The sequence below is a fragment of the Oncorhynchus nerka genome, linkage group LG5 (assembly GCF_034236695.1).
Source record: "Oncorhynchus nerka isolate Pitt River linkage group LG5, Oner_Uvic_2.0, whole genome shotgun sequence".
Lineage (NCBI taxonomy): Eukaryota > Metazoa > Chordata > Actinopteri > Salmoniformes > Salmonidae > Oncorhynchus > Oncorhynchus nerka.
The window spans coordinates 55,827,206-55,849,520 of record NC_088400.1 but is presented as its reverse complement, the minus strand read 5'-3'; the positions used below and the strand labels follow the sequence as shown (position 1 = coordinate 55,849,520).

Genomic DNA, 22,315 nt, shown 5'->3' with positions numbered 1-22,315 from the left:
ACACCCAAACATCGTATTCAACGCATTGGACTGGTAATTCAAATGAGATGTGCAGGCTGAGGCTTGAACAGAGAGCAAACGTAAAATGACGTTCAACATATGAAGGACCTTCCACTGGATCCTGGCAGACCTTATCGGCCATTCAGTGGCAGACCTTATCGGTCTGACTGGATCTAGTGGAAAATGTTAGACATGGCTTAAAACCTGAATCATAAACAGATATGTGGAGAGAGGCTGTGTCACACTGACCCTGTTGGTTGGCCTGTGAGATAATCAGCCTTGAGCTAGGTAAACATACTTTGACAGACAGACATAGATAGTGAGAGAGAAAGAGACAGAAAGAGAGAGAGGAATACAGAGATAGCAAGAGAGTAGCAAGGGCGCAGTGCCTCTGGTGACTCATTCTGATCCACATTCCACGTCAGCCGTTTCAACTTCAAACTCCCACTCTGTGCAATTCCACAAAGTCCTGTGTTCTCTGATGACCTCCAACTCTCTCTCTGCTGTCTGGGCTCTATCGCCTGGGATACATCCCAAATGGAACCCTACTCCCTCCTACTCTTTCTATTCTGGTTAGGGCCAGTTTGCGCTGTTCTGTGAAGGGAGTAGTACACAGCGTTGTATGAGATCTTCCGTTTCTTGGAAATTCCTCGCATGGAATAGCCTTCATTTCTCAGAACAAGAATAGACTGACGAATTTGAGAAGAAAGAGTCTTTGTTTCTGGCCATTTTGAGCCTGTAATCAAACCCACAAATGCTGTTGCTCCAGATACTCAACTAGTCTAAAGAAGGACCGTTTTATTGCTTCTTTAATCAGAACAACAGTTTCCAGCACAGGCTAACATAACTGAAAAAGGGTTTTCTAATGATCAATTAGCCTTTTCAAATTATAAACTTGGATTAGCTTACACAACGTGCCATTGGAACACAGCAGTGATGGTTGCTGATAATGGGCCTCTGTGCACCTATGTAGATGTTCCATTGAAAAAAAATATGCCATTTCCAGCTACAATAGTCATTTACAACATTAACAATGTCTACACTGTATTTCTGATCAACAATGTTATTTTAATGGACAAAAAAAGTGATTCTTTCAAAAACTGACATTTCTAAATGACCCCAAACTTTAGAACGGTAGTATATATAGATAAATAAAAAGTGCATTCAGACACCTTGACTTTTCCCACATTTTGTTCATTACAGACTTATTCTAAAATGGATTAAATCGTTTTCCCCTCATCAATCTACGCACAATTCCCCATAATGACAAAGCAAAAACAGGTTTTTAGAAATGTTTGCAAAACTATTACAAATAAAAAAAACTGAAATAGCACATTTATGCTATTACTCAGTACTTTGTTGAAGCACCTTTGTCCACCTCGAGTCTTCTTGGGTATGACGCCACAAGCTTGCCACACCTGTATCCCATTCTTCTCTGCAAATCCTCTCAAGCTCTGTCAGGTTGGATGTGGAGTGTTGCTGCACAGCTATTTTCCGGTTTCCAAATGATAAAAATGCAAACTACACAATCTTTGTCTTCAATAATGTATGCAAAGCTAAAGTATTGAACATAGATACAAAATCTGACACCTCACAATCGTTTTATAGGTTAACATTCTTTTGTTAGATAATCGAAGAGGGCTATAAAATATAATGTAATGTACAGACAGACAAGAGAAATTTGGTTCCAGCCCTTTGAATATCATAATTAGCAGCAGGTGGTTGATTTAAAAACATAAAGACATTGCAGAATAAAAAAGGTAAGAGCTAATTTGGCAAGACTACAAAACTGTACAATAAAATCAAGTAGCAAAATCAGATGTAAACTATGTAGCATTATTGTAGGCTATTCAGTGATAAAAACCATTGACTCAGAAAACATATTCCCCAAAAACAGTCAATGCCATAAGTACTATGCCTTAAATCTAGACAAACAATTAGACTAGTACATGTGAGACAACGATTTGCTAAATATGTGAAAATATACACTCCAGTTATATTAGCAAAAAACAAAAGTGTTACAATTCAGTGCAACATTGCACAAAAACAAATATTGTTGCCTGCACTGGAGAAGGCTATATCAGTCTGCAAATATAGGACTATTAAAGGCCCAGTGCACTTCTGTGAAGAATACATTTTTCTTCCATTTATTATTATTATTTTTTAATTCAGGGGGTGCTGCAGCACCTTTACTTCCCACGGCTATTCATTTTATTTTTCCTTTATTTAACTAGGTAAGTCAGTTAAGAACAAATTCTTATTTACAATGAAGGCCAAACCCTAACCCGGACGACGCTGGGCCAATTGTGCGCCGCCCTATGGGACTTCTAATCACGGCCGGTTGTGATACAGCCTGGAAACGAACCAGGGTCTGTAGTGACGCCTCTAGCACTGAGATGCTTGAAAATATGGAGAGTGGTACTCAGTAATGTTTCAGGCAAATCCAATAACACTTTGTATTCAGGACAAAATGTTAATTGCTTAGTCATTTTCTTTGCAGTATTACTTTAGTACCTTGTTATAAACAGGATGCATGTTTTGGAATAATTTTTATTCTGTACAGGCTTCCTTTTCAGACTATCAATTAGGTTAGTATTGTGGAGTAACTACAATGTTGTTGATCCGTGCTCAGTTTTCTCCTACCAACTCTTTAACCATTTTAAATTCACCATTGGCCTCATGGCGTAATCCCTGAGCGGTTTCCTTCCTCTCCGGCAACTGAGTAAGGAAGGACGCCTGTATCTTTGTAGCGACTGGGTGTATTGATACCCCATCCAAAGTGTAATTAATAACTTCACCATGCTCAAAGGGATATTCAATGTCTGCTGTTTTATTTTTACGCATCTACCAATAGGTTCCCTTATAGCCCTTAACGGAAAGGTTGCAAGTTCAAATCCCCGAGCTGACAAGGTTCAAATCTGTCGTTCTGCCCCTGAACAGGCAGTTAGCCCACTGTTCCTAGGACGTCATTGAACTGACTTGCCTAATTAAATAAAGGTAAAAAAAAAAAAACTTGAACACAAGGCCAAATCTAACCTGGAGTTGCTTACCAAGATGACAGTGAATGTTCCAAAGTGGCCGAGTTACAGTGTTGACTTAAATCTACTTGAAAAACTATGGCAAGACCTGAAAATGGCTGTCTAGCAATGATCAACAACCAATTTGAACAGAGCTTGAATATTTTAGAAAAGAATACATGGGCAAATGTTGCACAATCCAGGTATGGAAAGCTCTCCAGAAAGACTCACAGCTGTAAACCCATCCAAAGGTGCTTCTACAAAGTATTGACCCAGGGGTGTGAATACTTTTGTCATTGAGATATTTATGCATTTAAATGTTCAATATATTTGCAAACATTTCTAAAAACATGTTTTCACATTCTTATTATTGTGTGTAGAGGCTCTCCTGGGTCAGCAAGCTGGAGCTTGTTGATAGAAAACCACTAGTGCATAACAGATCAGAGGGTAGCATACAACTTAACACCAGACAACTGCAGCCTTAGACAACTCAAAATAAGGAGCTATGATCAGAGGGTCATAAAGTGAGTATAACTGCATAGCGTAATTCAAGGTGGACTGTGAATAGTTATGAAACCTGATCTTTCATCATAGCACTACACACAGCAGGCCTACCATACGCTCAACAAAAAGCGTACCTTGTGACACAGAAGGCTCCTCTACTGATCCCGATTACAGACTTAAAGGACCAGAGGCCTTTCATTGGCCTCCAATCCTCCACTTGAAAACAAAGAGGAAGTAAAATTCCCATCCCAAGTATTTCAGCTGGACTGAATGGCATCCACCGCAGGAAAGCTGGATCAATAACGGTTTCAAATCAAAGTGCTTAAAGCAACTTAAATGTAAAGGGAGAATAAATTCATAGCATCACTAACAGTCTGACAGTAATAAGATAGAATTGCTCCCAAGCATTGTGAAATCAATTACATTGTTTCTACCATGTGGTCAAATAACTTGGAAGTTTAAACACTTCCCACTTGGCAAAAACAGGTTGAGTCAACCTTGTTTCAATGCCATTTCAACTCCAAAAAATGTCATATGAAGACGTCAAATCAACGTGGGAAACTGATTGGATATGAAAAAAAGTATGTTTGGTTCTGATCTCCTTGGTTCTGATCTTCAATGGAAGATAATTTCCTATTTAAAAATATATATTTTTAAAATCACCCAAATTCTAACCCAAATCCAATGACATGGTGACATTTTTTGTCGATTTCACATTGAATTCGCATTAGTTAAAAACGAAATGTAAATCAAAACTAGACATCTTTGCCCAGTTGGTTGCAGGCAGCTTTACATGTACGTTAAGGGTTAAAGCAGACGAACTGTAAAACCTCCTTGGCTACTTCGGCATGATAAGAGGATTAAGACAGAAATATTTAGCCTAACCAGGGGTAGCAATCTGGCCAGTTACTCAATAGATCATGTAATACCATACTCTGTTAGTTCAGCATATTCATATAATGCCTGGGGTAAAAACCCTTAAGTATGTGTAACAACAGACTTGGCCTATGCCACAAAAAAAAAAACACTTGTAACATCAGACTATACCACATTGTGTCAGTCATTCTGCACTGTAGTAGTTTGATTTGCTCTTTGTCGGGTGTACTTAGAGGCTATTCTTCAGCCAAACAGATTTGACATGGGTCTGGATTTAAATGAGCTTTTCCTGGACCCGTTAAGCTCCTCTGTCTCACAGTGTGCTGGGAACGAAGTGCTGTGAACTATCTGCGAAGATCTGAAGCGGATCTTCTGAAGTTTGGGTCTCATCTTGCTAAGGGATGATTTCCTTCGCAAGGGTTTCTGTCTGGCCTGCCCTGCTCCATCACCTGTGTCCTCCTCACTGTGATTGTGCAGTTTGAGGGGCATCAGATTAGACTGGAGAACTTTAGACAACCGCCAATGCCCCCCATCGTCTGTGTTCTCTGAGTCCGAGTCGGCGCCACCACCCGCCCCGATGATGTCACGGATATCAACGGCCACACTGTTCGTAAGATACTGACACGCCCTTTTCCCATTGTAATCTCTGGCCTCTACGTCTGCGTCATAGGCTCCTACCAGTAACTTCACCACTTCAACATGGTTGTGCATTGCTGCTAGATGTAGTGGTGTGTAGCCGGCACTTGACCGGGCATTGATGTTGATGGGTACTGTGTGTTTTTTGGAAAAGTTCACGATAAGTGCCAGCAGTTCTTGTTTGCCTTGCTTGGCAGCCCAGTGCAGGCAGGTGAACCCAGTCACAAAATCTTTCTTCATGGCAAGGTTCGGTTCACAGGAAAGGAGGCGGTGGAGACTCTCCCATTGGCCGTCGGATGCACACATCATCCATTCGTGTTCCAACGGGTCCAGAGTGACTGAAGCTCTGTCTTCGTCTGTAGTAGAAGAAACCACAGAGACAGAGTCACTGTCGCTCCGGACACAGTCCCTGTATTTTGTAGACAGGTAGACGGAGTTCCTCAACACCATGCTGCGTCGCACCTGGGGGGAGCTGTTCATCATGAGCTCAATAAAGTTGTTATGGCTACTTTTAGGTGTGTTGCTGTCACTCCCTGATTTGCTCAGTAGCGAATCATAATTATGGCCTTCGTCTGCCCCGTCCTCTGATGAAGGGTGACTGGACAGCAGGCTGTCCTGTGCATTAGTTGGGAATTGACGTCCGGGTAAGTGGAACATAGAGCCATCCGCGGCTGTAGGTAAAGGTGACGTCTCAATCACTGCAATTTGCGGTATGTCATGCGGTTGCAATGTCTGAAGGTCCTCCTTGGTCAATTTCTGCTCTCCATTGCCACCAAGGCCTAACGCATTTCCCATAATGTCTGGTAAACTATTGTTCTGAACTACAGACCTTGTTGACGCAGCTCTTTCTATAATGTTACCTTCCAATATAATTCCTAAAATGTCAGGCGGTCTCACTCCTGCGGCATTGTCAGTTCCGTAACCCGAGCCAGGTGAAATTTCTTGTTGTGCCTCCTCGTTTGCAGTGGTTTCACAAGAGCGCACACCCCCAGCAGAAGATGCTGACAGATGCAGTTGTGGTGTACAATCCTCTATCAAGTTCTTATATGATTTTGATAGGACAGGGGTGCTGCTATCTTGTTCCAAAAAGGTGCCTGTTTCGTTGCCATTGCACGCGCTGTCTTTTTCCACTCGATACTTGTTTTTTAAACACACACATTTCACTCCATTCTCCAACTTTACAAATGCGACGTTGTCCACGTATCCCTTGAATTTCTCCCGAACAATTGCTTTCTGGTCAGGGTCTTCCGGGAAAACAGCTTTGAAATAGTCAATGAATTCCTGTTTTTTCACTCTCCCCCCTCGCTCGGTCAGAAATTGTACGACCGCTTCTTGGGTGCACTCGGTCGCCATTACGTTAGATTAGCTGGTTAAAACAAATACATACAAGTAGCCTTCGGCAAACCACTAATATACCTAAAAATTATCTTCCCTTTTATATGTTTATAAATTAGCTGTAGTTGAATCAGCCCGTACATTTACGGTTTTCACCTGCCAGTCGGTTGTCCCATCACATCATCCTCACAGACCTTGTTGTGCTTCTTTGATACAGAATATATAAATTAATAGAACCGTGACCCCACCCAGAGTTGAGTCGGGAAGGACCCTCTTTTGCAAGCAGACCTGTCTATCCGTTTTATTTATACGGTCACAGCGATCCACCCCAGAGATGTTAGAGAAAGGAGGAGATAGGAATCATGTTGGGCAATGCATGTAGGGACGTATCACTAACCCAAGATAGACTGTCGTTTCAATGGGAGAAAATGAATCATGGTGGGAAGAACAAGCGAGGAGGTAGCATATATTTGCATATTTTCGTTAGAGAATTTTATACATCCGGTTTAATATCTGTCTCATTGTTCTGTGGTATAATGCAGCCTTCACACATGGGAACTCAGAAAAATACGCGATCAAATTGTTTGTTTATTTAAATAGGCAAGTCAGTTAAGAACAAATTCTTATTTACAATGACGGCCTAGGAACAGTGGGTTAACTGCCCTGTACAGGGGCAGAATGACATATTTTTACATTGTCTGCTCGGGGATTCGATCTAGCAACCTTTCGGTTACTGGCCCAAAGGCTCTAACCACAAGGCTACCTGCCACCTCCAATCATGAAGTCAGTGATCTTAAGGTCGGAAAGTCAGAGCTCGAGACAGAGTTGGAATTCCGAGTTCGATGGCTGTTCAGATCAATTTTCCCAGTCTGAGCTTGTTTTTTCCCTCGAGTTCCCAGTTGCTTTGAAAGCGTTTAAGTCAGTCGGATATTTCCGAGTTCCCAGTTGTCTTGAACGCGGCATAACGCCCCAACAGCAGACTGTCAGACCGCGTTCACTTGTATTGCGGCATCACGTGGTTGCAAACTAATCTTCTCATAATCCCTTCACAAAATCAGGGTGATTTGAGAAACCTGCCTATGTTCCTTAAAAGTACGTAATGTCACGATTCCAAAGCTTTATGATATTTCAGAGAACAAGTTAATTCTCACATATCGGAAAATACTTATTGTTCACTAAATTCATGCTAATGTTGTGTTTTTGAGCTAGCGCCCAGTCGACTCCCATTCACTGTCCCAGAATCCCAGGAATGCACCGCGCGGCCCATAGTCGAAACATGGGCACCTTACACAATGAACGTTATACGATTCCAATGACGTTTTCCATCTCCTCAAAGGTATCTCTGTCCACGCCTCTTAGCAACCACTACGTTGGGAAACTGTGACCCTTGAAACGCCATTTTGGAATCTAAATTGGCGGCCCTTCAGTCAAAGTCGCGCAAAAAACCAAAATGTCTACTTAGTTTCACACTATGTATGTCCAACGAATTTCCGGAAAATTGGTTTATACCATTAATTCTATGGGGGTCGCTATATGGTAAACAAACAATCTTGCTGTTCAAAATAACTACTATGTACTCAGAATTTGATAAATACATATCACAAAATCAGAACATGTAGTACCTCATATGTTTGTAAGATATATCGTTTATATTGTTAAACACAAACTGTCAGTAGTCTATCCCCAGCCATGGAAAAAGTTTGCAAGCCTACATTCCTTTCATGGCTACGTAAGGTAGTCGATTTTTCAAAGTTTTTAGTTGAGGCTATTTTCTTTACAACTTGCTAGTACTTGTAGCTATTTGCTCCTGTATTCCGAGATGACTACTTCGGATATTGCTCAGGGGGTAATTGTTTAATTTCATCGCTAAATAATGTATATTTACAGTTGTAAAACTTACGGCACCTTTAGCTTGCTAGTTAGCATGGTTATGTTCCAGGTCGTCTTTACTGCTGTCGCGCTGCGTAATCCTGAAAGGTAAAATGTTTATCTTGGCGTTGTGAGATCTGACCGACTGCACAGCAGGATTGCAATAAGACGACCTGGAACTGATTCAGTAACTTTTTCACTATCCAGCTAGCTATGTGGCTAACAGCGTAGCTCCAACCAGAGTTCCTAAAAAGTAGGGTTTTACTGCCGGAGTTTGTTTACGCCCTTTGAGCAAGAATGAATATATGAAATACATATAGACCACAATTAGCCACGATCTGTCTAGCTAGTTTGCCGATGTGGCAGCCAGTGAAAGTTAACTTTGTGTGCTAGCTACAAAATCTAGTCAAATGTATGCTGCTTAAACTGATCTGCCATCTATCTCCAGCCTTTCCAGGTCTATCCACAATCTGTGTCAGTAAAGAAAGGTACAGGTCAGGTAGGGTGTCATTCATAGAAATGTAGACACATTTAGCCTTGTATGGGTAAGTAGTGTACAGACAATGAAAACATAGGAATAGAAGATTTATGTACCTAGTTAACCAGTTCAAGCTGTAGACAGTCAGATATAATCATATACTGAGTTGGTCTAATGTTAGGCTATGTCTCCCTATAACAGGACAAAAATGCCCGGCCCCTGTCCTTGTCTGGCCATGTTGGCTTTGACAGCCTACCTCACCAGCTGGTCAACAAATCAACATGTCAAGGTTTCTGCTTCAATATCCTCTGTATTGGTGAGTATCGTTGTGATGTTACATTAAAAGTTCAGCCAGCAGACCAGTATCCCTTTTTTAGATGGGAGAAAAAAAAATGTTGGCCCATTTCCTCTAAATTCATTTCTAGAATATATTCTGGACTTATGCCCAGAATCCTCAATGTCTTTGGAACTCTCTAAAATGTTTTTTTTTCTTCTTTTTTTCAATTTTCCAAAGCAATGTTATCACTAAGATTAGCAAACAATATTTCCCTCACAATGCAGGCGAAACTGGTATTGGCAAATCCACCCTAATGGACACACTGTTCAACACTAACTTTGAGAACTTTGAGTCGTCTCACTTCGAGCCCAAGGTGAAGCTGCGAGCGCAGACCTATGACCTGCAGGAGAGCAACGTGCGACTCAAGCTGACCATCGTCAACACAGTGGGCTTTGGGGACCAGATGAACAAGCAGGAGAGGTGAGAGAAGTGCAGTCATGATATACCTGGGTCGTATTCATTAGGCACCAAACCTAACAGCCTACCTGAACTTGTCCAATAACTTAATTAAGAAACCCTTGTTTTAGTGTTCCGTTTCAAACGTTTTACTACGGTAGCCTATGCCCGAATGAATATGACCCTGATGCTGAATGACAAAACAAAGCACATTATTACGTCTTTCTATCCACCACAAATCACTTGTTTTACCACATATGCTACACAACTTCTGATGGAATATGTCCTCTCTGAATGTTTCCATTGGCAGCTACCAGCATGTTGTGGACTACATTGACACCCAGTTCGAGTCGTATCTACAGGAGGAGTTGAAGATCAAGCGGTCCCTTCACAACTACCACGACTCCCGTATCCATGCCTATCTCTACTTCATCGCCCCTTCAGGACACTCTCTCAAGTCCCTAGACCTGGTCACCATGAAGAAACTAGACAGCAAGGTGAGGGCCTAAAACTAAAAGAAGCTGTCACTATTGCATTTTTTCTCTCTTTTGATTTTGTTTCTGGCAGTTATACAGCATTAGTCTATAAATATAAACTTTTTCATAATTGTTGTTGTGTTTAAATGTATAATTCCGTTTTGAATTTTATTTAGTGTTTTATGGAGTATTTGGGCAGTTTAGGAACTGTCATGGCGGTTGGTAAAAACTGTGATTTGCATGATGAGTAATTACTGTGTTAGTGTGGCAGGACTGAACAAGTCGGACAGAGCTTAATGTTGACATTGGGCAATCACAGAAGTCTGTCCTGACTGTGCTTTAGTTGTATGTATTTTTTTTAACCTTTGTTGTTAACTGACTTGTCTAGTTAAACTAATTCTTGACAGTCTACCCGGGCAAACTCTAACGACGCTGGGCCAATTGAGCGCCTCCCTATGGGACTCCCAATCACGGCCGGTTGTGATACAGCCTGTTTTCGAACCTGGGTCTGTAGAGGGATGGCTATAGGACTGAGATGCAGTGCCTTAAACCGCTGCGCCACTCGGGAGCCCCATAAGTCGTGTTCTACAGAACTGTTCTTTTACAAAAGGGAATTTGTTTCTACTTGTAGTATGAATATGATGTCCTGTTTGATTCTTGAGGGAATGTCAATTCAGAAAGAAAATGTATTATTTATAAGACAAACTGTGTACTTTTTGTAGGTCAACATCATTCCTGTCATTGCCAAAGCAGACACCATCTCCAAGAGCGAGCTCCACAAGTTTAAGATCAAGATCATGAGTGAGTTGGTCAGTAACGGTGTCCAGATCTACCAGTTCCCTACCGACGACGAGACAGTCTCCAAGATCAACACTGCCATGAATGTGAGTTGTAGAACACTCCCTTGGTATCTTTCAGGATCTCTGCCCAATTCCATTCCTCACAGTGGTGAATTTGACTGTGCTTAGACAGTGCACCTCTGTGAGTATGGCTACATGCACACAGTAACACGATTATTGTGGATAGTTTGATGAAAACATTTACATGCTTTGCAAGAAGAACGATTTCCCTAATGGACTACCTGATAGAACTTTGAGCAATACAGAAAATATGCAATCAAAATAAATGTTCCACGACAGTGACGTGTTTTTTTTTCTTCGAAAAAGTTCTTACTTCTAAAGTTTGTATGAGAACTACTTCAAATATTCCTACTTTCATTTTATCCCCCCAAACTCACTTCACTCACGCTAAAGAGGGAGGCTCGCTTGGCTGGTGCTAGACATGCGCAGATAACTTATTCATACCTCACCTATTCCTCTGATTTAGAAGATACTGTTGCACAAACTACATGCTGATTTAGGCCTACCACAGCACTGGTATCAGGTATTAGCTAGCTATGTTTTCTCTGACTCAGTACATTTATTAGCTAGCCAGTGGCTAACAATAAAAACATTTGCAGACAGTAATATATACAGACTAATAGTTGTCATTATAGAACGCTTGTGGATGTGACAAATTCAATTGTTTTATTTTGATTAATATTAAGAAGCAAAGTGGAAAGCAGCATCGTTATCATCAACATATTGATGAGAGGGAGGGAGAGTGACGAGTCGCATATCACATTTAACAAACCAAACATTGAAATAACGTTATAGAAGAAAGTAAACGGTCCATCCATCAATACCGGTATATAGTAAATTAGAATATACCGCCCAACCCTATCGTATGCTTCAATTTTGACCGTACTCCGATTAAGATATGCAGAGTAAGGTGTTTACATGACTGATGCCATACTTATCCTACTGCCGAAATCTGTTTAATATTGAGTGTGCATGTAAATGTCCTCAGTGTCTTCTATGCCTATGATCTATTTGCTAATGTCAGGGTATCCTGCCTTTTGCTGTTGTGGGGAGCTCAGAGGAGGTGAAGATTGGAAATAAAATGGTCAAAGCTCGGCAGTATCCCTGGGGTGTGGTGCAAGGTAGGTAAACCTGTTTGACCATGTAGGCTTCAGGCTTACAGCGTTCTTTCTTTGAAGTGAAGTGTCTATGGCTCTGCAGCACAAATGCCAGGGGGTAAAGGTATGTCTGCCTGTCCTTGTTTCAGTGGAGAATGAGAACCACTGTGACTTTGTGAAGCTGAGGGAGATGCTGATCTGTGTGAACATGGAGGACCTGAGGGAGCAGACCCACACGCGCCACTACGAGCTCTACCGCCGCTGTAAACTGGAGGAGATGGGATTCACGGACACAAACCCAGAGAGCAAGCCAGTCAGGTACGGAGAGAGCAGTGTGTGCGCGTACAGTTATCATTTTGGGCCTGTGATAACTAGATAAGCTGCATAGATTGAAAAGGTCTGTGAAAAAACATTATACAGCGAGAGGAGGCTGTATATTTGTATTAAATTGTGTCTGCAGCCTGCAGGAGACCTATGAAGCCAAGCGTCACGAGTTCCTGGGAGACTTGCAGCGGAGAGAGGAGGAGATGAGGCAGATGTTTGTCCAGAGAGTCAAGGAAAAGGAGACTGAGCTGAAGGAAGCCGAGCGAGAGGTACTGAACACACACACACACACAGTGTCCTACTGCGACAGCATGCTATACAGGTCAGCAAGAGACATATAGGCCTAGACGTGGCTTTCAGACTCATGATTTGTAACAAAAAAATGTAGTGGAAGTCATCACAGAAAAACCATCTTCAATGATCTTTCATAATAAATTAATGTATTTTTGATTTGAAGAGATCCATGTGAGAAGTGTCTTTGGGTTTTAGAAAAGCACTAGAAATTCGAGGTATTAAAAACACTGACGTTTGACGTTTTCCCTCAGTTGCAAGGTAAGTTTGAGCAGCTGAAGAGACTGCACTCGGAGGAGAAGAGCAAGCTGGATGAGAAGAGAAGGTCTCTAGAGGACGAGATCAACACCTTCAGCAAGAAGAAAGCAGCTGCCGAGCTGCTCCAAGGCCAGTCCTTCAACACTAACGCCAACCTCAAGAAGGACAAAGACCGTAAAAAGTAAGATACAAGTTTTGATACTTAATCACACAGGCCTAAATGGTTGCAAAAAGAACAAAGACCGCAAGAAGTATGATATTGTAAAATATGTTTCAGGACAGCTGTTTAATTCCCTTCAAGATGTTTATTCCTGAAATGTTTTGGGACAGCTCAAAGCTCTTACACATTGTCAATCACATTCAATCATAACTTATTTCCCCTCTCAATTTCATGTTGCATTTGCAGAGACTAACAAAAATGAATGTACACCAGAATGATATATTTTGTGTGTGGACTGCAGGTGTTATACAGCCATTTTAGTTAATCAGTGTGATTGCATTTCTGATTGACAGGAGTTCAGAAATGGAAGCTAAGGATGTTAACTTGACTTGTGACGAGGCTACTAACCAAAACCACAACTGTTGCTTCAGAAACCTGTGAAGTCAGTGAGACGATAGGGAGGGACATAGGGTATAAAGAAAATTTCAGTTTGTGTTTTTAGATAAGAGGAAACTATTGATTTGACAGTTGATAGGAAAGCTTAGTTAAGGAGTATAGATGTGTTGACACATTTCGCCAATTAAGTGATTTTATATTTCCTCTTTCTCGTTGGGTCTCCTTTAGCTCTGGGTTCATGTGAAGAAATAAATGGACAAAGACCCCCTCACATCAGTCAGAAGACAAATAAATACAAAATGGAATACATTCACCGATAGTCGTCGTTGTGTGCCTTATTAGTCAAATCACAAATGTTAGTTAAATTCCAGCCAGAGTATTTGATAAGGCTCTTTAAGACTGGTAACCCTTTTGTATTACTTTTCACTTCTACAGCTAGAGGGCGCCAAATGATCAAGGTCATCCTTTGAAAATACTGTACTTTACACCAAACAGAAATACAATTTGTTTGACATTCAAGATGTATTTAATTGTCCAATCTCGGAATTCGTTTTCTTACCGGGTTGTCTTGAGTATTCACTTTAAATGTGATATCAGATAATGTTTTGTAAACCTTCACTTAATTCTGCAGATAGCAGAATATATATTTGCATGTCTTTTAAATATGCTATTCACCAGTAGTGTGTGTTTTATATAGCTTGATATTTATTCCATGCATTATTATTGTAGACTCGTGGGTTTCTGGATGGATTCCATGTTTAGAAATACCTAGCTCTGATCCAGGACATTAGTACACGTTCCTCACCTCATGTTACATTAGTGGAGGAACGCACGACCTGGACCAGAGCTAAGTTATACCCACCGCATGTTACATTCCAATTACTGAGGTATTATTGATATGACTTTTTAAAAACACTTATTTTATGCATTTTTATGTGCCTTACTAGTATTTTATTCAAATGCTAAAGAATGAAGCAGCTGCTGACATGGGAATTCATTTTTGAAGAGTGAAACCATGTTCTTTTTGTTGCTCAATGATCTATCTAAATGGAACATTAGGTCAAGTGGTTTTGACTTTGTAAAGAACCGTTGTGCCTGTGGAATGATAATTACCAAACTTTTTCTCCCCCTCTCAGAATGGATAGCTTTGAAAATAACTCTTACCTGCAATATTTTTGTCCACAGCTTTTTTCTTAACACTCATATAATCTGAGGTTTGTTCTTAGGTGTGGAGAAAGAAGGGTTTATATCACTAAAAAATAAAACGTATGTTTTTTCATACATACATGTCATGTTGTTATTTCACTGTACTAATGAATTGAGATCTTGTTGTTGGAAGACGTATTAATTCATGTTAATTTACATATCAAAAGTAGAACGCCATAAAATCACTCCAAATCAAATACACAAAACAAAGGCATTGTTAATTACAAAGCACCGGTGTTACTCTGCTCTTGACTTTAGTGACCTCAGAACAGGCATGATGTCATCCAGACAGTCAACATCTGTAAGATCAACCAAAATAGATGTACTAATAACCACATGATCAGTAAACAATTTCAAACAAATGCATTATTGGATGGTAATAACATTTCCCTACCTAGAGTCTGGAGGAGCTCCTGAACCAAAAAGTAGAATGCAGGGAAGAACACCTCATGTTCCTTTACCTTCAAAATAATACTGACCAACACACATATTTAACACCAGGCAATAGGCAAATTTTATGACATTAACAACATTACTCAGAATAAAACAAAATAAATTCTGCTGCTTTGTACCTGTCAATATCACTGGTTCCCAGGAGGACGTGGAGCTCGTGGCCGGACGTGGCCTCTGGGGAGTTGACCAGACTGGCTACCTGGTTTACCACCTCACTAAGGGGTGCTCTGTCATCTGAAATTAAATTGTTAGAAGTGGGAAAGGAATTACATCCCTCAACCAAGTATACTGAACAAAAATATAAACGCAATATGTCAAGGGTTGGTTTCATGAGCTGAAATAAAAATATCCCAGAAATGTTCCATACACAATTCTTATTTCTCTCAAATTTTGTGCGCACATTTGTTTACATCCCTGTTAGTGAGCATTTCTCCTTTGCCAAGATAATCCATCCACCTGACCAGTGTGGCATATCAAGACGCTGATTAAACACCATGATCATTATACAGGTGCACCTTAAAATGACAAGTTATGCATCTGGTGGTCACAGATACCTTATCTATATTCCCAGTCATGTGAAATCCAGAGATTAAGGCCTAATTAATTTATTTCAATTGAATGATTTCGTTGCATTTTAATTTTTGTTCAGTGTTATGTTCTGGAGAACATGAATTGACCAGTACAGTATGTGCCAATGGTGCTGTAGAATAGCTCAAATGAGTTGTAGACACAGTCCTACCCAGGGCCAGGATGTCCCTGAGGTTCCTCATAGCGTTGGTCATCTCCCCAAGCCTGGAGTAGACCTCGTTCATACGTGGATACACTCCGCTGAGGGAGGTTATATCAAACAGCTTCTGGAAGTGGGACACCATGGACTGGAGTGTGTTCCTAGTGCGGCTCCTCAGCAACTGGTTAGAGTTGGTTTCACATAAAGTTCGGCTTTCACCTATACACAACTTTTCATACATTTTTTGTAAAGAAAAATAATTGGAGAATATCGCTGTATCACAAACATTGTACATGAGAAATGATCTCAGGTATGTTTTGCCTCATCTAAAGTTGAGATGTAGTTTCCATGGTTACTCCATCCACTGCTGTAAGCCAGGACTACCAACCTTATCCTCCCCAGAGTTGGTCTCCTCTAGCAGACTGTCCACCAGTAGCATAAGGTCCTCCACTCGAACACTTTCCATAAGACTAGTAGCGCCTGCTGGCTGCCATGGTAACAGTCTCAGTATCAACTTACTCAGGGCACAGTGCAAGTCCTAAGCACACAGAGAGAGACAGACAAGTAAAGACTTGGGTCTCTAGACAATGATAAACAGACGTGGTTAAAGAAGCCTATTCTAGCCATACATATCACAGACAACAGATGTTGTAGATATGAAGAGTTCTTAAACTCTGGCTTTCAATGACAGTGCAAGTTGACACTGGACTATTGGGACCTGGCTGCATACATGTTTGATGCGCTTTAAAGACAGACAGCTCTCACCTTCAGTGAAGCCAGTTGGTCAGCCCACATCTCCAGAGTGGAGAGGAGTTCGTCAAACTCGACCATCTCTGAGGCCCTGTTGGACAGGGGATGGCTGGTTGATGGCCTCGGTCTATGGAGCCTCAGTGGAGCCCCGGAAGTAGTCAAAACCGCTCTGATGTCATTCAGAACCTGAAAGTCAGGTAAGATAAATAGTCCAGCAAAGTCTGAATCAAAAATGTAAAGTGAGTTGATACTCGCTCCCGCTCTAGACGAGGGGAGATAAACGGAGTACCTTCTCGTGTCTGGCAGCCAAGGCCCTTGCCTTCGCCACCTCCTGGTTACTCAGAGCAGCCCTCCCCTCTTCTTTAAACTCCTGAGCAGACCTGGGGTGGAGGTAAATGAGGTATGACTACCAATATGACAGGCAACATTCTAGGTTAAGGTAAGGAAGGGGTTAACTAGGAGGTTAAGCTGTGGTTCTTGTCATATCCAAGAAGAATGACAGTCATTTTTCGCCACTTCATGTTACTCTGCTGAATAAGTCTGTCCATGCGTCTCAGTTGTTCTTTGTAGGACTTCAGCTCTTTCACTGTGGGTCTAGATTCCAAGTCTTGCTTCAACTGCTGAATTTCATTCCTAAGCTCCTCCCTCTGAGCTTTGGTGTCCTTTAACTGTTCCTGATAGGACTATTGGGGAGAAGTAAGATTCAGAACTAAGATCATGGTGGAAGAGGAACAGTCGTTACACTGTTCAAGACAAGTCATCCAGAACCATGAAGAGTTCTAGTGTTCATCATGTTAAAAAAGTACAGGAAGTCACCTTCAGGAGAGCTTTGTGATTGGGGGAGACCCCGGTGGTGCTTCTCATGCTGTTCTGCGATTGGTCAGATGTTTGTGATCCCCCAGAATCTGCTTTGAGGGACCTGAGGGAAGAAGTAAAGGTTGGTTAGTGACATCCGTCTACTTTTCATTAGTCTTACAGTGAGAAAGGGTGTTGTCATAAAAATGATGCAAAACATTGAAAATAAGATTGTCTATACAATATTTACTTGACATCATCGCAGAGCTGTTCCATTTGGGCCTCATAGATGTCAATTACATCCAACACCCTGATGGAAAAGAAAGGTCTTTGAAATCCTATAACTTCCAGCCATAAATCTGTAATAATTTAGTTAACCAAGGGTAAAATGTTGTATTATGAATCCTAATCTATGGTCTTAACGACAGCAGCGGTTTATCTTACTGCTGGTCCACTAGTGAGTTGGGCCGAGCTGATCTCTTGTGGATCTCCCAGAACACCTGGTTCTGCCTAGCAAAACGCCTCTCTTCCTCTGTCACAGTGAAGTAGAGCTTCCTCTGCAGCTGGGAAACCACACCTCTCTCCTCAAGACAGCTTCTGCTCCAGGCCCTGGCACCATTTCTACCAGCGGCAGAGCATACAAACAAAACAACAACAAGAAAAGACAAACAAGAAAGTTACAGTATAATCAGGGGATATCATGTGCTGTCGGGAAAAAAATATTAGTGTCCAACTCGTGGCCAGTTCCCAAGACACAGATTAAGCCTTGACCTGGACTAAAACGCATGGTGAATAGAGAATCTCAATTGAAAGTGCTTTTTAGTCCAAGACTAGACTTAATCTGTGTCTGCCGGTAAACCAGCCCTGGCTATTTCCAGGGCACCACCTACCTGTGCATCTCTCTTGTCCTGCTGAAGGTGGTGCACTTTGCTGTGCTGCTGCGTGGCCTTGCCAATGTAACTGTCTTCCAGGTCCTGCAGCTTGCTCTTCACCCTGTCCAGAACTCCCTCCAACTCGGTCACCCTCTGGGACTGACGGGCAGCGCGGCTAACGTGCTGCTGAGCCTCCTCTCTGGAACAAACACCGGTAACACTTTACTTAAAGCTGGCAGGTCTAATGGATTTTGATACAATACAGATAATTGTAAAGCAACACAAAGACAGAAATGTCACACTTCGAAGCATTGCTACTACTCCTTTGGGACACACAATTAACCCTTACTAAATGCTGGATAGGATTATTAAATAGGTAGCCTGGAATCCGAACGGATGTTTTGGGAAAAAATACCATATCAGATTGAATTCCAGGCTAAAGAGAGGGTCTCTGACAGACAGGCTTAACATGGTGATAGATTGATGTTCAGGCCAGGTGATCTCCCTCTGTCACGCCCCAATGGTTAACACTTGCTGGCTGAGCAGCTGGTGGACGCCGGCCCCATGTCTACCTCTTACCCCTCTCTGTCTCACTGTATTAGGCATACTACTCATGTCCACTAAGACTATTGTGTGACAACAGCTGGCAGGTACATGATCATGGGTCTATATTATTAGGTAGATGGATGAACAACAGACCTGCCAAAAACATATTTCTTTCTGACATGGAGATTATTCTAATAAATCATATAAGGTGATGGGTGTGATGGAGGAATGTTTTGAGAGGTTAGAAATAGGATCAAGTAACTAGAGGTTAAAAAATATTAATCTTCAAGAAGTGAGGTTTCCTACATACTGGAAAAGCAATGTACTGCCTGTACGTGAGTGTCTAAAATGATAAATATAACTCATTAATATTAATTTCATAACTACTTACTTAAGTTGGTTGTTGGACTCGATGAGCTCCTGAATCAAGGTCTGTCTCCTCTCCAAGTCTGTAAGCATCGCCCGCAGCATAGTCCTGATGTCACAGGCCGACTTCTTCTCCAGAAGAACCAAGTCTATGAGCAAGACGACACACATTAAAGTAGAATATCTTATTGTCCATTTTCTTTCCAGTTCTTTTTACTTATAGGCCTATATTGTTTGGGTACCATGACCACTGCCTCACTAAATAACATTGAGAAAACTAGCCAGAAACATTAAGACCCTGGCTGGCAGCCTACTGGAAATAGAAGAGCCAGTAAGTAGAATAGGAGCAATGCATGCGCCGAATGGTTTCCCTTTGGGAAAAGGCTCATCACACAGAGGGGGGAGTTTGAGTGCTAATTTAGACGAGACAATACACACCTAGAGCCAATAATTATTCATTATTTGCACACACAGAAACACAAGACAGACAGTAGAATGTTCAGCAATCTAAAGCATTAACACTCCTCCTTATAGACGTGTTCAGCATGATCCAAGAAGTGAGTTAAGACATTTAGCTAAGATATGCCAGTTCAGAATGTTACAGCAAGAAGATGATACAAAAACGTACTAAACCATTACCTGCAAGGTTCTTATTCGCGACGGGATCAGCAAAGTGAACCGGCTTGAACCCATGGTGCTGGAGGAGTCTGTTCACAGCATCCCACTCTGTCTGCTCCTGCTGATAGGTCCAAACACACAGCAAAACCACCAAATCACACAGTCCATTACAATACACCACACAAAGGATGTAGTATGATGCAGATTGTTCCCAATTATTTAAAAAATTCATACAATGTTTAATATGAGATCTACCTGAAACTGGCTGTAGGTCCACAGAAACACGTATGTCTTGTCTCTTGAATAAAACACAGCATTTGTGTTCTCCCTATCCATTTCCTCAGTATGTTATACACTTTAGGCTATACACACCACCCTGTCTGTTCCTGACGAGATAAAGAAATTCTAAGCGTTCCTCTTGCTCCATCTTCTATTTGACAGAAGGCTGTCGGTGTGTCAGCCTCCTACTGTACCCTCCCCCCAGTCAACGTTATATGGGGTTATCGAATTACTTGGTCCCCCTTTGAGACCACCATGACAACACACAAACACACATAGTTGTAATACCTGTGTCATCACTTCTCCACCTGCAGGAGTGAAAATAGATTCGTTTACTAGCTAGCTGAGATGGCAGTGATGTTGAACACATAGGCTACCTAGATAACTATCTACTGTTAGCTAGCTAGCAATCTACGTTGCTAACTAGTTAGGCAAGTTTTGCATGTTCCACAAAACAAAAGATAGATTTCCTACAATAACGTTTGGCCATAACATATGCACCATGTATGTGCTTGTTGTGATGATTGGTTTCTCCAAAAATGTCAGTTCCCAAATTTCAAACCAAACGCGCGGAAGTAAAGTAGTTTATTGTGGACGGTTTCAACCAATAAAATAAAGCAACATGTAGGGGATAGTTCCTGATCGATTTTGATTGGTCAAGACAGATTTTTCTCAGACATGGGCGAGTTTGGTTTCTGAGTTCCAGTAACCTAACACATCAACCTTAAAAATACGGTCCATATCATTCTATTGCAGTCGAATATGACAAAGAATAGTTTGTGAATTAAAGCTATTATGATTACTGAGCTTTTTACTATTGAAAGCAAGATGCAATGAGCATCTTGACCCACGATATGTCAAACTTCAGTTGAATAAAGCCATCTGCTATAAATCTCAAAATAACCTTATCTCAAAATGATAAACGTCTGTACAGGAGGTTAGTGGCACCTTAATTGGACAGGACAGGTTTGTGGTAATGACTGGAGCAGTATTATTGGAACAATATAAATACAACAATTTCAAACATTTTACTGAGTTACAGTTCATATAAGAAAACCAGTCAGTATCTGGTGTGACCACTGTTTTCCTCATGCAGCACGACACATCTCCTTCGCATAGAGTTGATCAGGCTGTTGATTGTGGTCTATGGAATGTTGTCCCACTCCTCTTCAATGGCTGTGCGAATTGGTGGAGATTGGCAGGAACTGGACAATGCTGTCGTACACGTATATCCAGAGCATCCCAAACAAACTCAATCGGTGACATGTCTGGTGAGTATGCAGGCCCTGGAAGAACTGGGACATTTTCAGCTTTCAGGAATTGTGCACATATTGTGCACAAATGAGGCCGTGTATTATCATGCTGAAACATGAGGTGATGGCAGCTGTTGAATGACAAGACATTCACCGGCTGATGGTGAATGTCTTGAGATAACATGATGTTGTCATGTTATCTCTGCCTTCAAATTGCCATCGATAAAATGCAATTATGTTTGTTGTCCGTAGTTTATGCCTGCCCATACCATAACCCCACCATCACCATGGGGCACTCTATTCACAACATTGACATCAGCAAACCACTCACTCACACAACGCCGTACACGTGGTCTGCGGTTGTGAGGTAGGTTGGACATACTGCCAAATTCTCAAAAATTACAATGGAGGAGGCTTATGGTAGAGAAATTAACATTCAATTACAGTGCATTAGGAAAGTATTCAGACCCCTTCCCTTTTTCCACATTTTGTTACGTTACAGCCTTATTCTAAAATGGATTAGATAAATGTCTTCCCTCATCAAACTACACACAATACCCCATCAGGATAAAGCTAAAACAGGTTTTTAGAAATGTTAGCAAATTTATAAAAAATGTAAAACTGAAATTTACAAAAGTATTCAGACCCTTTGCTATGAGACTCGAAATTGAGCTCAGGCGCATCCTGTTTCCATTGATCATCCTTGAGGTTTTTCTACAACTTGATTGGAGTGAACCTGTGGTAAATTCAATTGATTGGACATAATTTGGAAAGGCACACAACTGCCTATATGTAGTCCCATAGTTGACAGTGCATGTCAAAGTAAAAACCAAGCAATGATGTTGAAAGAATTGTCCGTAGAGCTCCGAGATAGGATTGTGTCAAGGCACAGATCTGGGGAAGGGTACCAAAACATGTCTGCAGCATTGAAGGTCCCCAAGAACACAGTGGCCTCCATCATTCTTAAATGGAAGAAGTTTGGAACCACCAAGACTCTTCCTAGAGCTGGCTGCCCGGCCAAACTGAGCAATCAGGGGAGAAGGGCCTTGGTCAGGGAGGAAGCCACACCTCAATAAAAGGCACATGACAGCCCACTTGGAGTTTGCCAAAAGGCACCTAAAGGACTCTCAGGCCATGAGA

At 41.5% G+C, this 22,315-nt stretch overlaps 2 protein-coding genes and 1 pseudogene across 4 annotated transcripts; 1 reads left to right on the top strand and 2 right to left on the bottom strand.

Annotated features, from left to right (window-relative positions):
- Nucleotides 1–791: 791 nt before the first annotated feature.
- On the bottom strand, nucleotides 792–7,813 carry LOC115129967 (ankyrin repeat domain-containing protein SOWAHC-like). The gene has a single exon (XM_029660758.2). The coding sequence runs from the start codon at nucleotides 6,384–6,386 to the stop codon at nucleotides 4,641–4,643; it is 1,746 nt and encodes a 581-aa protein (XP_029516618.1). The 5' UTR covers nucleotides 6,387–7,813; the 3' UTR covers nucleotides 792–4,640.
- Nucleotides 7,814–7,886: 73 nt separating this feature from the next.
- LOC115129677 (septin-10-like) lies at nucleotides 7,887–14,591 on the top strand. Of its 3 annotated transcripts, none has more exons than XM_029660290.2 (10): nucleotides 7,887–7,904; nucleotides 8,917–9,031; nucleotides 9,277–9,472; nucleotides 9,759–9,945; nucleotides 10,647–10,808; nucleotides 11,809–11,905; nucleotides 12,031–12,199; nucleotides 12,342–12,474; nucleotides 12,751–12,935; nucleotides 13,539–14,591. In XM_029660290.2, exons 1-10 carry the CDS (start codon nucleotides 7,902–7,904, stop codon nucleotides 13,552–13,554), a joined length of 1,263 nt encoding a protein of 420 aa, XP_029516150.2. In that variant the 5' UTR covers nucleotides 7,887–7,901; the 3' UTR covers nucleotides 13,555–14,591. The 3 variants fall into 3 exon arrangements, with proteins under 3 accessions (XP_029516150.2, XP_029516147.2, XP_029516148.2); XM_029660287.2 differs by lacking the exon at nucleotides 7,887–7,904 and adding an exon at nucleotides 7,983–8,102; XM_029660288.2 differs by lacking the exon at nucleotides 7,887–7,904 and adding an exon at nucleotides 8,091–8,214.
- On the bottom strand, nucleotides 14,319–20,346 carry LOC115129864 (centrosomal protein of 70 kDa-like; annotated as a pseudogene).
- Nucleotides 20,347–22,315: the final 1,969 nt, after the last annotated feature.